Below are 18,497 nucleotides of genomic sequence, written 5' to 3'. Positions count from 1 at the left end.
CCTTGCGCTTGCCAGGCAGGCGCTTTTGCCGCTGAGCTAAATCCCCAGCCCCTGAATTTCCATATTGCTTGAGTTGTTCCTGTGTTATTTTGTAAATGTGTTTGTTAATGTTTTCATTTTTATTTTTTTTAATAAAATAAAAAAATATACAAAATAAAAAGCTGAAATCTTTCTCAAAACAAAAACATTCTGTAATTTTACTTAAAATTAAATATTTTATATTTGGCAGAAAAGTTTATTTTATTTTATTTATTTATTTGGTATCAGGAATTGAACTCAGGACCTTGTGCTTGCTAGGCAGGTGCTTGTGCCATTGAGCTATATCCCCAGCCTGGTGAAAAATTTTGAATCTCAACTTTTTCTACGTTATAACATGCCAATAATTACTTAAGTATGCACTGTGAAATTTAAAAATTCATAAACAATACTTTCAAATGTATATAAAATGTTAAGTTATGAAATAAAACATACTTTACCTTAGATATAGGTTCTTGTTCCTTAGTGGGAGCTTCATTTTTTAATCTTGAAAACAAAATAAGTATTGATTATTTTACTTTGTACTTACATGATAAAATATGAACTGGGTTTTCTGTGCTTAAAATAACTAAAATGTAAACTTAATGTCCATTTTATCCTATAACAGTGAATGAGCTCTGTACATATTTCATATAAAAATAAAATACATGAGAATAAACAGATTTAGAAATTGATAAATAAATGAACACAAGTACTATATTTTTTCTCTAAAAACAAGAATATTTAAGAAACATTCTTTTTGCTAGATACAATTTAAAATAAAGGACACAATGCATTAGTAAAAATTATTCTTAAAAAAAGCAGGTCTGATCCCCACATCACAATAAATCCAACTTATTAATTAAAAATTAAAGCAGGTAATATGCATATACATATACACATACACTTGCAAACACGCACAATATGCATTAGTATGTACTATTATAAAATATAAAAAGTGAGGGAATATAAGTATTTTATCTATTGTGAAATTCAATGATAACGGCACTTCAATATATACATTAACTTTCTCTGGAGGCAGTAAGTCACAGAAATCATTTAGAATTTTTAAGAATATATTCTCTTAAAAACTTTTATAAGCACTGCTCAAAAATTAACTATAAAATTTTTAAACCTGACTCCTTAAATATTAATTATAATATTACAATGGCAACAAAGAAAACTAAACAATCTTGTAAAATAACCAACTTAATATAAAAACTAGCTTCTCCAAAAGATTTTTTAGAAACTGCTGATGACTAAATTAGATTTATTTAAATCCCTCACATCTGACACACACAAAATTATTTGTTGATATTACACTCATTTTCAATATACATAGCAGGGTGATCTACTTGGCCTGAAATGCCATTGATCAAGAATTCAACGATTCATAACTCTATAAAGGCTCAATACAAATGTAAGGAATAATTCATTTAATATAAGGAACTACATTCACTTAAATTTTATATTTAAAAAAAGTGAAGGTGTCTAATAGGACTGAAATGTCAACCATTTAAAAACTACTATCATGGTTAGTCAAAAACAGAATTAGCAAATGCCTTCCTTCTTTATCCATTCTCTGAAGGCACATTTTAAAAATTAGTACTATCATTGCTGGGTTCAATCCCCAGGACCACCAAAAAAAGAAAAAAAAATTAAGGCTACAAATGTTAATGCATTACTAAATATTAACAATAATTAATTGTAAAGTTACTTATTTATATTTTATGTATACAAAATTAGCAACAACTTTTAAAAGATTGTGGTCTTTTTTTGTAGAATCATAGTATTGGTAGTATATTGTAATAATTTACAATTAATTTGTCAAACAAGTTAAATAAAACAAAAAATGTACAAATGTCAGTAATTTTTTGGATCCACATTTTGTAAAGTATTTAAATGTGAAGAATATTTATAAAGGTGAGATTACATCAAATATAAAGTATAACTGCATTGCATTAATGATGTATATAGGAAAGTTTTAAATATAACATATAAATATGAAAACATGAAAAATTAGTCTAAAACAAAGTAGAAGTATTACTGTTCTATAATAAACTTTTCTACTTCAACTGATTAAATTGTTTGAAAAGTAGAAATAAACTGATCAAAAAGCACTTCTGAGATATTTTATGAAAGTATTTTTCAGTTTACTGTTGAAAACATTATCAAAGACCTTGTATTTTTACAAAAGAAATATTACCACTCTAATCATTTTCATGTATGTCTATAAATCAATTTTATGCAACAATTAAAATGCAGTCCATTAAACAAGTTTAACTATTATTGCTAGCGCTTCAGTTGGGGAAAACTAGTCCTCTTAGCCTCTCTTCAGACGAGGCTGGTGACAGAGTTTCATTATTCTTCACTGTACTGGCTAGGGAAGTGGTAGATGAGGACACAGTGAGTTACTAAAATCAGCATCAAGAGGCCTATAAGCTTGATCTTTTACTGTACTAAAATTCCCCTTAAGGGTAAAATTGTAATAAATAGCAAAAACAACTCTACAGTTAATCAGAAATATGTAGTACAATAACCACTAAAATTTTGTAACTATAAATGCGTATTTAAAAATTAACCTTAGTGTGACTACAAATATATTAACTTTTGCCAAAGAAAACAATCTCATACCTCAGTTCTTCTTCATTAAAGTTACCTGCTGAAGTGGTCATCATTTGAGATATTGAACTTTTGGAGAAGACAGTCAAATTTGCTAAGCTCAAAGTTCTGTGCTAATGACCTGTCACTGTGAAATTTTTTTTTAACTTTTGATGTCACTTGTGAATATTGCAGTAATTCTTTTATAGAAAAATACACTGCAGTACTTAGAACATTGAGATTTCAATAGAAAGACAACAGAAGCACTTACTAGTGATCAATTTCAATGTTTTTAATGAGACTGCAGGTAATTTTTTCCTATGGAAACCTGATCTTTGATGTATTTGTAAGGCATAATCCTTTTCTTCTAAAGTCTAAAATGAAATATATGGCCCTATTTGCATTTTTCTATAGGTAAAATGACTAACATGTGGCTACACACACAGTGAATATCCTGATTCAGTTATGGTACTATGCTCTTTTGAGGTTTCATTGACAGAATAAACATACCATGGGTTGAGGGAAAGGCTGTAAAGGAAAACTATTCAGGTTCATTTCAGTTAGGTCAAATTCTTTGCTTCCGATAACATTTAAAAGCCAACCACATTAATCCTACCATTAGAAATATAATCTTCAATTTAAGATTATTTGTAAACATACTGAAAAGGCTAAGAAGATCATACAAGAAACCAGTAGTAAAGTCAGCCAGTTCTCAAGGCCTTCCTCCTAGACACTCAGGACTAAATTTAAGATAGTAATCATTAGACTCAGAAGTAACAGTAGAATACCTAGCACATCATTCCTGATCATTCCCCCCAAAGAGTGTTAATAGGCTTATCTGGAGAAGGTGTTCAAACTAAACATTTACCATGTTAAACATACCTAAGTGTTCTAGTCCAAAAATAAAGTCTCTTGCAAAGAAAACAGCAGATGTTTACAGAATTTGGTAAAGGACTGAGCCAATATAAAAGGGAAAGAGATAAGTAAGCAGCAGAGACAGCACCATGAACTTGGATGTGCAGGAAAATAAGAGGTGTTAGCAAAGGGGAGGTGATCCAAGACAGAGCAGAAGCAAACATAAAACAAGATGGCACTGAGATGAGACCACAGCCTCTACAGTTCCTGTCAGTTAAATGCAGGGCACACAGGAAAACAGCTGAAGACAAAACTGAAGAGCTAGCAAAGGCACCTTCACAGGTCACAGCTATGATAAAGTGTTCACACTACAAACAGTAAAGCCAGTAGGAAAATGGGATCAGATTTGTGCATCAGAAATAGACAGGTTTCAGTCAGGGAGTCCAGTTAACATAGCTTGCAACTTTCTCACCTCCAACAGTAGCAGTGTCAATGGAGGAAAGAAGATTTAAGGAAATGTAAGTTAAAACCAACAGAATTTCAGAATAAAGTTACACAGAACAAACATAACATACCCCCAATATCTGGCAAGAAACACGGTAATGTCATTAATCAAGAGAAGGAATTCAAGGGGAAAGGGAGCATATTTTGCAGGAAAAACTAATTTAGTTTTGGACATACTGAATTTGTAATACACAGCAATCATATGGTCATATTTATCGTACAGATCTGTTCGTTCTGTGTATGTCACTCTTAAGCACAACTATAAACATCACTTCTACTCAGACTATGACTGCCCAAGTAATCCTGATAAACAATTTTATGCTATTCTTTGCTGAAATCTTACTGTCTTTACATCACATGAAGACCGCCCTATGATTGGGAAGCTGTACTACTGCCCCTGTGCTGAGTGTGTCAGTTCCTGCCTGCCCCTCTCTAGCAGGAGGGCCTTCACAGGAAAGTCCTGTCCCACAAAGTAGGAAGTACAACCCTCAGTAGTTCAGGCTCTGAAGGCAGACGACCAGAATTTAAATTGATATTACTCATTTAACAGTTATGTGACAGTAGGCAAGGTATCTAATTCATCTATACTTCCGATCTCTAAAGGACAATAATAGCACTTGTCTCATAGATTTGTGAAAATTAAATGAGCAAATAAATGCAAAATATGTAGGAGAGTGTCTGGCACATTGTACGTGAACAATAAATGGTACCTATTATTATTGGCGTGGGTAGCATCTGGAATCAATTTTCCTACCCAGAATTTGCTTGAAAACGCACAACACAGGCTAACTTATGACTTGAATATCCCCACAGCTTTGCGTCTTCTTTTACACTTCTACCTTTCCTTCAAATCCAATATATTAACTAGATACTAATTTCTGATTACTTGTCTACTCCCCTTAGGACTAGCCTTATTTGCTCTGGTAAGAAAACATGATGCATTTCTGAAAACCTGGGTTTGATCTGTTCATCTAAAGTAAGGGAAAAGAGCAGAAAAATCATTCTGTATCGATAGAACTAGGTAAAAACAGAACAAGAAATAAAAAAGACAAAATATGTGTAATCAAAATTGTAAAAGAAAAAGAACGTATGCAGAACTAACGTAGGAAAAGGGGTCTATATTATCTTGTTGGCAATACTAAGTAACACTCTAGATAGTTCACTTATAACTTATAAATGACCCCAAGACCAGACTGGAAAAGTGGCACTAACCTCAAGATCACTGGTAGAGGTTAGTACTCTATAAGTGTACTTATTGCTTACATCAGTCCATACTAAATGACAGTCTGTGGAAAGTTTCATTTACCTTTCCTTCTTCCCTGCTTACAGATGTCAAAGACACCAACCCTAACCTGCCAGAAACTACATTTTCATGACAGCTCTTACCTACTGACTTGCAATTTCACATCCATGCAAAAGCATTACAACTACCTCTAAAAAGAAAAATTATTTTACAGTCCCTAGTTATATTTTTGAAATATTAATAATCCTGAATCTAGAGGAAAGATCTGAGTACCTCTAATTCCAGCCAAATTTCAAAAGATTAGAGAAGTAAATAAGCCTAAAATATGAGAGCAGATTGGTCTGGCTTTCCTCCTAATTTAGATGAAATGAAGATCCCCTGACCATTTTGAACATTTAAGCGTTTAAAACTTGGATTATGATTAGAACCAATACTTCCACCAAATACATTCTGAAATTCACAAGTATCAGAATGACCCCTTATGTTCTCCAAAATTCATAGACTCAATGAGATGAAACATTTTTAACAGAAATACCTTCAATATAAAACTTTAAAATGTAGGCATTCTGCCTCTGAAAGTGTACTTATTGCTTACATTTATGAAAAATGACTTTATTAGTTTAACTGAAATAGTGATACTCATTTTAGAGACAGGGTTAGATTCTTTTTCATACAGTATTTCACAAAAGTTATATGGCACAAACCATATATTTTATTCATGTCTCATTTCCAACTCCTGACACCAAAGGCACACAGGCCTTCTGGCCCAGAGAAGGCAAGTTATCAACGTTCAGTGTCAGTGAATAAATACACAGAAGGGGAAACAGCGTGTTGTGGCTATGGGTCTTGAGAATGAATTCAAGATCTCTCTTAGTGGTTGTCATATAAGAGGGAGGAATACATGGTTTCAAGGAAAGTCAGTTTTCTATCTGCACTTCTTGCTGGTATTCTTTAGAGGAATTTAATAAAGTATAACACACAACTTTTTATCTGTAAAACACATTACATCTTTTTTAAACCTTCAAAACAGATTATTTTCAACACATTTCACAGATGAAGAAATCGAAGTACATGACCAAGAAGTTTCTGAGACAGCAGGGCCCTGAACTCTTGACACTTTAGTCAATGCTCTTTCCAGTGTACAGCGGTACCTTGGTTCACCAATTTAATTCTTCCTACAATTCTGGTCACAGATTGAATTGGACAAGAACCGAATCAAATTTCCTCATAAGGTCAACATGGAACCCAGCCACTGAATTTCAGCTCTTATCCAATTCAGTCTGAGATAAGACAGCAAAAGAATTAAGTTTGTGAACCGAAGTACCACTGTACTTTGCCTAGAACAAAGCTGGAGGTCACTCCGAGAACTAAATCAACTTTTAAAACCACTTCCAATTGTGGCTTTTCCTTTCGGACACTGGGCTTCGCTATGTAGCTTAGATTGGCCTCTAACTCAAAGCAATCCTCTTGCCTCAGCCTCCTAAGTGCTGAGATTACAGGTGTGTGCCACCATGCCCAGCTCAGATTGCAGCTTCTAAGACATTTCAATCACTAAGATGGCCAACTCATAAAGTAGCCTAGTTTTGTAAGCATGTGCCATTATGTATCTATAATGGATTCGCATTCTGAAAATGTACTAGACGAAATTATCTATTTCAACTTCTTGTCAAGAAAAAAAAATTATAAAATGTAAAACTTTATTTCTGCTATAAATCATCTACACAGATATACTAGAGAAGACAGGAAGAAAAAACTGATACAGGAGGAAACAGAACAAAGCAATTTTATAATTGAGTTCAGTGACAGTGTAACATTTAAGATCATTTTTAAAATATGTAATTTCCAAGTTGCACAAAACAAACAGCTATGTAATTATTGCTAACTAGCACAATACAACATTTTAAAAATATTTTCATAATAGAGTGGTATGCGTTACGTAGCCACAATTTCTGGAAATGATTACCTGGTAATAATAGAATTTTTTTTTGTTTGTTTTTGTTTTTGTTTTTCTCCAGTACTGGGAACTGAACTCACGACCTTGCGCTTGCCAGGCAGGTGCTTTGCCGCTGAGCTAAATCCCCAGCCCCAATAGAATTTTTTAAGGAAGGGATTCTGTACCAAATTTCTACAAGTTGGTGTTGTTTCAGTCTTTTGACAGGAAAAGCCACAATTACATTCAATTCTGACATACAGAATTAAACAAGGTTCAACTGAAACACTGTGATGTAATGTCATCCACTTAGTTTGGAAGAATGCACTGCAAGACTGAAGTGTAAGAGAAAATTACAAATGACCACAGTACATACAGACTGCCACTAAATTCTCGATGATGAAAAGACTCCACAGAAAGGTAGTTACCAAGGTTTCCTGTCATGTGCAAGTAGCACTAATAACAGTAGTAATCGCAGTAATAGTAATGGTAGTAGAAGCAAGTGTGCATTTATCGAATGGTTACCTTCTGTAAGAGTGGTACCAAATAATTTAAATGTCTAACTAAATTATTTAAATTAGTAATTTAATTGATTTGTACATATTTCTTACAACCACACTGCAAGGAACTATTACATATCTTTCAGTGATGAGGAAAATGAATCTCAGTAAGGTTAAATAATTTCCTCAAGGCTATTGACCTGGTTAGATATAAAATTAGGATTTTTAATTTTCTAATTTAGAGTGTGTGTGTGTGTGTGTGTGTGTGTGTGTGTGTACAAATTAAACCCATAGCCTTATGTACAACTAGGGTTTAAACCTAGGTCTACCTTATTTCAGGGGTACATTCCTCTCATAATAACATGCCTCACAATGGCATAAACAGATTTTCAGTGTGGAGGATTAAAAACAATAGGGTCCCATATTTCAATAAATAATGCAGTACAGGAGCCTAAGTGGACAGATGACAGTAAACTTTTCTAGGGGTCAAATAGCAAACTGACAAAAGTCTGCAAAAGATCTCAAAATCGGAAGTACCCTAAAAGTGTAAGATGAACAATAACATATAAGGCATTAGAATTGAAGGGAAACTACTGGTGCAATTCGTAACAGACAGTTATGATTAAAATAAACTGAGAGGTGTTTGGAAAAATTCCCTGAAAGTATATTTAGTGAGTTTTAGACATAAAAGTCGAATGACAGGACTAATACATGCTGTCACAATTAATTCTAAAAGATAAACTGAGTCAGAAAAAGACAGCTAACAGAATTTGTAAAAATGGTATAGACCTGAATAGTAATAAATAATACTTTACAGTACAATGATAACTTTATAATGGACGGTGCTTCCTACATGTGAATCACTTGTGAAGTACTACATGGACACACTAACTCCTTTAATTTCCTCAACACTTTATGAGTAGGTATTTTTGTTATCGGTGCTTTACAAATGCCACATACCCCTAGTAAACAACAGGGCAGGACTCCAAGCTAGGTAATCAGCTGCATAGCTGCACTGTGTCACACTACCCTTGTAAGGTCTGAGGATTTAATGTGGAGTTGGATAACAATTTTCCTAATCTTATTATCAAAGAAGATCTTCTGAAGCCATTTAGGAAAGAAGCTTCACAGAAGTCAAAAACTATTTTTTAAAGAAATTTCTTAAACATAAGGGCTACAAACTGTAATAGTCTCAAGAAATGTAGCTAAGTGATAGACTAAATAATCTAAGCATAGAGAGTTATAGAGAAAAGCTAGATATAATGAAATTCTTTTCAGTGTAAAATCGTATAAGGTAACCATATTCTTCAACGAAAGTATTCTTTGCTGCTACAATCACAGGCACAATAGGTTAATAACTATTTTGCCTTTCTTATGTATGTCTTAGATTTTATAAACATAATGATGCCATTTTTCCTGAGAGTACATAAAAATATGAAAATGTACTTGTTAGCATCTACTTATATATTCCATCTTATTAAGTATTCATAAACATGAATGAAATGTCTAGGAGGCCTTTTTAGGCAACATTTTACACAACTACTTTTATTTTCCAAGTTAAGATCAGCACTTTATATGCTACTTATTCTATGAAGGCTTGTGACATCTTAGTACTGATGAAAAAAATTTCAAAGCAATATTCTCTTAGATATTCACAGGTGACATACAGCATGAAAAATCCCATATTAAAGAATTTATTTAATTTTAACTTGTATTTCCTTAATTTATTTGACCACAGAAACTTTTCCCCCCACACCACATATAAATAATGGACATTAGCTCTACAATGGAGTATTTGGGAAACAATACTTACCTTCTTTTATACAAACACAAGAAGATTGTTTTTACAGTAGTACATGTACAGAGTTGTATATGCCTAGGAGTGTGGACATTTAATCTTCTAAAGATCAACATTCCCTGTTTTTGCTATTGGATAGAGATGTGTGGCATTCTAAATTCACCTTCTCATAAAAATAATGATATTTAGGTATATCAAGTAATGAATTAGAGAACCCCAGAACTGTAGAACAAGTTAGCCCTCACACCTCACAAAAAGGGTAAGTGGGGCTCCACAGAAAGGTACTGCCTCTCCCTAGTTCTCCTGCCCATCACAGATCATATCTGCTTAGTTTTCTTGGTCCGTTCTTTCTCACCCTCCTCAGTTTACCAACAGACAGATCACTACCCAGAGTTTAGAGGCCCTGCCCTTTGTCTGTTTTTACTACATCCTCAAGAATCTTATACAGGTCCTTTTACATTTTTTAATTTTGGGACAATTATAGATTTACATACAGTTGGATGAAACAGTGTAGAGAAATTTCATGTACCCTTTACTCAGTCTTCCCCAGTGACAGCACCCTGCAAAAGTACAGCTCAGTATCACAGCTAGGGTACTGACAGTGACACAATGCACTGATCTTTTTAACAACTCTAGTTTTACTTTTATTCTCTCTCATGACATTCTGAAATATTAATGATATTTATAGCATGGAAAACTTCCCTAAATTCACAGACGTGAATGACTATGACATCTCCACTTAGCTATCTAATAGGCATCTTAAACTAAAATATGTCCCAAATGGAAGTCCTCATCTTCACCTTTAACCTGTTCTCTCAAAGTCTTCTCTATCTCTGTTAGTGTCAGTGTCATCTTTCAGGTTCCTCAGGCTATTAACTGTGGAGGCATCTTCAATGTTCTCTCATATCTCACATCCTAAGTACCAAGAAATTTAAAATGTAACAAAAATAAAACCACTTACCACCTACACTGCTAGCATTCTAAGCCCAGCCCCATCATCTACTTGATTACAAGAACCCCTGGCCTCCCGGACTCTGCCTAAGTCTCCTCCAACTATTCTTAGGAAAGCAGCTAAAAAATATAGCTGTTGTAACTGTTGTTTACTTAGGTTCTCTATTTGTATTTAGGTTGTTTACTTAGGTTTTTAGTGAAATATTCTATATTCACTACAATTCTCTAAACAGTCACTTTTTTTTTGTTTTTTTGAGACAGGGCCTATAGTTCAGGCATTCAGGCTGGACTCTCAATCAATCCTCCTGTATCAGCCTTCTGAGTATTGGCAATACAGGCATGCAACAAAACACCTAGGTTTAAACACAGTCTAAAAGACCACCCCTGTCCCCTCGCTGTGCTGGGACTACAGGTATGTACCACCATGCTCACCTAATAGCCACCTTTCTTGCAGTGGTCTCTAAGGTCTTACGCCTCACAGGTCCGCACTGCTCACAGGCCTGTCCCCTCCATGACAGCCAAATGGTCTCCCTGCAATTCCTCGAATCCAAGATCTAACATGCAGCCAAGCAGCTCATTTGTTCACCTTCATGCCTTTACTCAAATGCCACTTCTCAGCGCGGTCTTCCCCATTCACCAAATTTAAAATAGCCTCTCAATTCCCGCTGCATACTTCTTCATTCCCCTTCTTATTTCCATTTCCTTTACAGTGTTGATCACTTTGGGATATATGTTCTATTTACTTTTCATTTTGTCTTTTATGACAAGGTGTAAGCTACATGAGGGCAGAAATTTCAATTTGTTTTTCTATTAGAACAGTGCCATGCACAAAGCAGATGTTTGAAGAATAAAGTACAGAGGTGAGAGTTTTTTGCCAAAATGCCACAAGAATAAGGCAAGAACCCGAATCATTACCGTTTCAGTCATTTTTCTCACAATGGAGATGGACTCAAACTGGAACAATTACATCTTTCATTCAATGGTACCCAAAACTATAAATCCAAGAAATAGCTACTTCTGATTAGGTAATAACAGTATTTAGAATAATTTGATGGTAAAGAATCAAATACAAGGGAAAACTATTTAGTACCAAACAATTTTAAATAACTGCCTATGGTAAGCAAGATTTGTCCTGCCTTATTTAAAACATTTCTTTAAATGAAGTTACAAGTGACATAAATGAACTTGATATACGCAAAAGAATTCTGTGGAAGAACACAAAGAGGTGTGACCATTGCTATACCAGGAACATGGTGCATCATCACTTTTGACCTACACCTAATAAAGACCACACTTCTCTGTTCTGTAGAGGAACAGAGAATGTTAAAAATGGAATGAAGCTGCTATATTTCTCAGGGAAAAATTTTTAATTGGGTAGATACAGGGCATATGACAAAAATCCTAGTCTATTACCACTACAAAAAACCACTTCTGAATATTTTGGAATATCTGTCATGTACAGTATGTATACATTTGTTTAGAAACTCAAAACTAATGGATTTAACTTTCTAATATTATTAATTGCAAGGAACACACAGTAAGTGGTATCTAAATGACCTTTTTTTTGAGACAGGGTCTCATTGTGTAGCTCATGTTGCCCTGAACTCACTATATAGTCCAGGCTGGCCCAGAACTTGCTGTGATCCTACTGCCTCAGCCCTCTGAGTGCTGGGATTATAGATGTGTGCTACCACGTCCAGCCAAACTAGCTTTATCTCTGCTCCAAAGTACAAATGAAGTTCTGATTTTAGAGAAGAAAAATGCTTGAGTTACAAATTCAGTGCCTGCTGATATTTATGGCTAATAAGAGCAAAGGGCACTTTGCTAGTCTTTAAAATTCAAGAAGTAATTGTGCTACAGGAAAAAATATAAGATGCATTAATATATACCCGCTGGCTTGAACTACCAGTGGTACATACTTCACTGTACCACCGAGAGGACTGTCCCATGCTGCCTTATGGGACAATTATGCATATACCACTGGTGGTTCAAGCTGGTGGGGACATAACATTCAAATCAGAGCCCTGTCATGAATGTGTTGAGTAGGTATAGCTCTCAGTCTGCATGCTAACAAGGCCTCCATATGACAAAGCAATGGTCCTACTTACAAGATAAAATTTACAGCTTCTATATGAAATTATTCATTAGCAAATAATTCCTGAGACACTTAAACATCACAATTTTTATTAAAAGAAAATGACAGTATCAAAACTATTTAATAAGTCTATATTTAACATAACTAATATAAACAAAGGACAAAATTTAAATGTATATAGGAAAGAAACAGGAGTACTGTTGGTTACCATATATATTTAATTACCTTTACCCAAAAGAACTTTACCCATATATATTTGTTACCTTTACCCAAAAGAACTACATTAATGACTAAGTAGAAATTACATAGATATACAAATATGTTACTTTAAAACTTGTTTTTAAGATGTGTAAGGAGGAGTCTCACTGATTCTTTAAATTTTAAAACCTATAATTATTAACATAGTATTAACAATCCTGAAACAGGACAGAGGATATAAGAATGGTCTAAGGGTCTGAGCAATAGTCAAATTAAAACAAACAGGCAACTCATGAGCAGAGAATTCACAGGACTCTCTTGGAGTTCTTTATAAAACAAATAGTAAACAAGTTTTAAGGAATAGAAATGTAGACATCATAAAATAGACATCAATAAATTTGGAGAACAGAAAACCAAGCTATTAAGTTAAATTTTTTAAAGTAAAAAAATCTGAGAATTATCATCACTGCAAAAATTATAGTTAATATTGAGTAATATATTTTAAGTAACAGTAAAAACAACTGTAATTTTGGGACATAATTATAGAGATCTGTTGCTCCAAGGATATGAAAGTAGCCATCAACTTCCTAACAACCAGTTTTTGTATTTCTTGGAAGGCATTTATGCTAGAGGAAGATTTAAGGACAGCAGCCAATTGATCTGATGAGCTTTTCCTGGACATAACTGGCCCATAAGCTTAAGATCAAGAGCCAAAGCCAGTGGGAAATGTGCTCAATGTGGTGGGCCAGGAGGCCACTCTGGCCAAATCAGCAGCAGCCTTACGGAAGGCCAGCCATGTGGGAAAGGGGTCTCCCCAAGATGTGATTTATTGCGGCCACAACTGAGAGCAGATCCCACAGTCACATTATTCACATTCCTTGGAAAGAGAGAATAAGCATCAGTTGTGTCCATCGAAGGGGGACACTGTACAGGTGTACCCTGGACATTTTTTTGAAATCTCTGGGCTGCTTCTGCATCTGAAAAAAAAAAAAAGAAAGAAAGAAAAATAGCACAATGACAGACAACAAATAAGGAAAGACAAATCATCTGACCTAAAAATTTAAGACATAAGAAATGAAAGCAGACAGAAGAGGAAAAAAAAAAAAAGACCAAGAAAAAAAGCCTTATCGTTTGGAATGCAATACTCTCAAGGCAAATGCAAAGAAAAACACGAATTATTTTAAGCAAAGCAAGAAAGGACCACAGCAACAAAAGTTATTTCTAGAGCCAACTAGAGAAAAAAAAAGGTACGTTAGGATGTGTCACCCTGGCAGAATGAGAAGGTGGATAGGAATCTAGACCTATCTGAAGATGAAAGAGCTGAATCATGAGAGCTAGTGTCATGAACTTGGCTGCCTAACTGCCTTTGTGTAAGAAAATATCCCAGAACTTTGAGCTTAGGAAATGCCAACTTGTCTTGTACCAGGTCACGAGCTCCATAGAGCAGGAACCTATTTCAACAAGCATCTTTAAAAAAGAAAGAAAGAAAAAAGAAAAAAAACACCGAAATACTTTAATATTTTCATTCCTCCAATGATACACTTACAATGCAATAGTGCTAAAATCCATCAAAGTAAATGCACTGAATAAAAATTAAACTTACTCAGAAAGATGTTCAGAAGTTGGGATACAAACAGAAACTGAAATTAGAAGAAAAGTTTTATATTTACAAGAGCATATGAACTATGATGAGTGAGAAAAATGATTTAGTGATTTAAAGAGCCCATATTGTGGCTGACCAAAATAATGGAATAAATATTGAAACTCCAAAATAGTACAGTTATACATACTTACCTTTCTCTGTGACAATGTGGCATACGTGAGTTTCATGTTGACTTAAGTGTGTAGCCATATTATCTAATCCAGAAACATCAGCTAGGAAATCACAATTAAGGCACACTAGAGTAATGCCCCTAATAAAAACAAAAATAGCATAAGAGAAAAGGTTTTTTAGTCTTTTACGAAATCCATACACAACCTCAATGATTATTTTTCCATGATTTTATTTTTGTCGTAACTGCAACTTGCTTTGTCATACAAACTTGATATAACTGAAATGCTGATCTAGAAAGACAAAACACTCATACACAAATGGTACCCTTTACAGTGTCTATGGAAGTATTTATGTTTTAATAAATACTTGCCTCTCACTCCAATTGCAATAAGCCAGAAGTCAAAGACCTAACCTAGTCTTAGCTACACTAGTATCTTGCACTGACACAGTCAAGTCACATACTATTTGTTCCTCATACCATCGGCAAAGTGAAGATATAGCTGGGCATGGTGGCGCATGCCTATCATCCCAGCACTTTGGAGGCTGAGACAGAAGGATCACCATGAGTATGAGGTCAGCCTGGACTACACAGTGAGTTCAAGGCCAGCCTGAACTACATAGTGAGATCCTGTCTCAAAAAAAACGAAAAATGAGGGGGTGGCTATAGTATTAATTCACTCAATATATATTTACCTAGTCTGTCTCTCTCTATACTATACTATGAATATAATTGTGAACAAAAGTACAACCATACTCTAATAAAATTTTCAAGTTTTTTTTTTTTGTCAAGGATACAGTTAAAGAGAAACATAAACATTTTAAAAATAGATCACGTGACAGCTGCCATCAGTTGCATACTACAATTGCAGCTGCATCAACTGCAAGGTTGTCACCATATCATCTAAGGTTGTTACTACTGTCATTTAACATTTTTTTTGTTTGTTTTTTGGTACCAGGAATCGAACTCAGGACCTTGCACCTGCCAAGCAGGCACTGTGACACTGAGCTATCTCCCTGGTAAACAGTAAATTAATTTAAGTAATTATTAAATATTGGAGTTTACAAGTTTTGAGTTCCTTATCATCTCTAAGTATTATGAACTAACCTATTTACTGGCCCTAAACTACTCAGTCCCTTAAACGAAACTTTAGAGTTGTAATTCTTAAATGAAATACATAATGTTTAAGAGACAATTCTCACAACTATCAAAAATTTGGTTAGGTCCACCTAAGTTTTTGTATAACTGAACCAAACTAAATGAACTAACTGTATAGCATTTGCTATTGGAAAAAAAGTAGTAACTGGCATATTAAAGCATATGTCACCAGCCTTAACAGTCTAATTTAAAATGTATTTAGACCTGTGATTCTTAGTTGAAAGATATTTTTAAATATGAAGCCTGTAAAATAATAAAAAATTTCAGGGAACTTAGAAAAGTTCCTATACATTTAAGGCATTATATTTACAGGCGTAAAACAGTTTCACTGATAAATAGTAAACTGTGTGTCTTTTCCACTGGACACAGTTAATTGGACAAAGAATGGAATGTGTAACTCAAAGTGTCTCTAAACAGGTACATTTAACTGGAATCGATAGATTTTTTTTTTAAATTTGGGAAAACGTGGGTGGGAACATTATATTTAGGTATTTAACAGATAAAGCTGGTCTGTGAGAGAAAGGAAAAAGGAATCTAAGTCCAGAGAAAATAAGACAATATGCTGCCTCAGTGAGTCAAACTAGAGAGAACACAAGTTAATTCCTGATTACTTTCTATTTCTTTTATTTGTTCTGGCTCTAGCAACTCCGCTTCGAAGTCCTTAAGATTAAGGCTCTACTGAATCATTTTTGCTTAGATTAAAAAAAAAAATCATGCAAAGCAATCACTGTCATTGTCAGTGTAATAACCAAGCACATACACCTGAATTTCACTGAAGACTATAAATGAAAGTACGTACTTTATCAATTCATGAATACAAACGGGATAGCTCCGACTAATTTCTCCTAAGAGGATGCTGTACATTTACACCAACAGGTTACTCTGGTGTATTGAAAGTAAAACCTTAGACTTTCTCCCCAAATCAACTCTTCCTGGGGCTGGGGATTTAGTTCAGCGGCAAAAGCGCCTGCCTGGCAAGCGCAAGGTCTTGAGTTCGGTTCCTGGTACCGGAGAAAAACCAAAAAAAAAAAAAAAAAAATACTTCTCTCCAAATCAACTCTTCCTGACTGGTCTGTCTTATGATATTATTTCACTTGAAATTAAAGTTCAAACTATAGTTATCTGGGGCCGGGCATATAGCTCAGTGGCATAAGCACCTGCTTGGCAAGCCTGAGGTCATGAGTTCAATTCCTGGTACAAAAAAAAAAAAAACAAAAAAACACAAGTATAGTTATCTAACTCTCTTTTTCCTTAAAATATTTAATATGTCAAGCATTTTATATTATCAATTTATTAAGTGCTTCCTCTGTGTCATATCTCATCTAAGGCTTACAAAAACGTGAAGAGGTAGGTGCTATAACTATCACCTTCTTACAGGTAAGAGTTGGCTTAGTAACTTACCAAGGACATAGAATCAGCTGATAAAGATCAGAATCGGGTTTAAAGTTGAGTATGCTGATTCCAGAGCTCAAACCTTTGACTTCAACCTTGTTTCAATATAACTTGATTCTATATAAAACACAAATGGTTCTCCCATACCTTGAATTAAATCCAAACTCCTTAACCTCTATCTATACAGTAATTCCAAATAAGTGAGCTCTCCTCTGAAGTAACTAGTTGCACTTAGTAAAATCCGTTTGTTAGGGTCACACTTTCTCTCTCACCTAATAAACTGTATACTCCCTGAAGCTGGTTTCAAGATGGCTTCACCACTCTCATTTACACAGCACCTGCTACACTATGTACAGGACAAATGTACAATAAATAGCTTAAAGTGAGTATTAAATTTCAATAAGAGCAATTACAAAGTTTCACATACATAAAATTGTAAGATTAAATATGTTAATTTCCATTCACAGAAAACAACCAATTATTGTTGAGACCTAACCGAGACCCAACCAAGTTGAAAAAAACAACATCCCAGCTCTTTAAAATCACATAGTTCATTTAAGTCCATTTCAAAAAAAAAAAAAAAAAAAATCACACAATCAAGCTTGGTAACAGTGAGGTAAAAATCAAAATCTGATTTTTAGAATACAATAAAATCCTTTATTTTCCTATAAAAGTTTTCAAAAAGACAACTCTAATATAGTTTAATCTATTTTATTAGATTCAATAAGCACTTTAATAGTAGTAATATGTTTTTAAACTGAATCAATTTTTGTTTTCCTATGAGCTATTGGTCAAACATAAATGGGGCCTACTGTCCACCGGCATAATTTTCACCATATATATTAACTCAGTCAACAAAGATTTACTGAGTATCTTCTACATGCCAGGCATAAATCCCAACCATATACAATGCTGGGAGAACACAGACAATAAATAAAGAAATAAAATATATAGTATCTCATATGAACTAGAGAAAAATAAAGCATAAAAAGAAGGTAGGAGCCAGGAATATAGCTCAGTAGTGGAAGTGCCTGCCTGGCAAGCACAATGTCCTAAGTTCGATTCCCAGTAAAAAGGATTGCTAGAACAAAGCACAGGGGAAGGGGTGAAATTTTAAATACAGCACTCAAGAAAAGGTTCACTCATCAGAATGAAAATAAAGATATATAATATCTGAGGAAGAACAAACTAAGCATGGGAGATAATAAATGCAAAGGTCTTAAAACATAGCATCATTTCTTTTACCTTTTCCATTAACTTACAGCATCTAAATAAGTATTATCTAAACGTAGTTCAATAAATTAGCTTGGTAGAATAAAGACACTGATATTTCAAACAGAATGAAAACATGGAATAAATGAGTCCAGTGAAATCTGAAGTACATGAAAAAATGATGTTCAATAAGTTCTAAGTATGTGAGATAACAAAAGCTGATTATGGTATTTAAAAATATTTATCAATAGTTCTTTATATATAGTAGTTAAG

At 34.1% G+C, this 18,497-nt stretch overlaps 1 protein-coding gene across 3 annotated transcripts in view; it reads right to left on the bottom strand.

Moving 5' to 3' along the window:
* Positions 1-18,497, bottom strand: part of Znf280d (zinc finger protein 280D) — an 84,807-nt gene that overhangs the window by 8,812 nt on the left and 57,498 nt on the right. For all 3 annotated transcript variants that reach the window (XM_005393863.2, XM_013518972.1, XM_013518973.1), the window contains 3 exons: positions 14,485-14,603; positions 14,294-14,330; positions 477-522 (listed from right to left, as the gene is read on the bottom strand). In XM_005393863.2, coding sequence (XP_005393920.1) covers positions 477-522; positions 14,294-14,330; positions 14,485-14,603 — 202 coding nt within the window. The remainder of the gene's footprint in view (positions 1-476; positions 523-14,293; positions 14,331-14,484; positions 14,604-18,497) is intronic.

This window comes from Chinchilla lanigera, unplaced genomic scaffold (genome assembly GCF_000276665.1).
Source record: "Chinchilla lanigera isolate Chin_1 unplaced genomic scaffold, ChiLan1.0 scaffold00049, whole genome shotgun sequence".
NCBI classification, from domain to species: Eukaryota; Metazoa; Chordata; class Mammalia; order Rodentia; family Chinchillidae; genus Chinchilla; species Chinchilla lanigera.
Note: the sequence above shows the minus strand (reverse complement) of the source record. Positions and strands in the feature narration are given on the sequence as shown.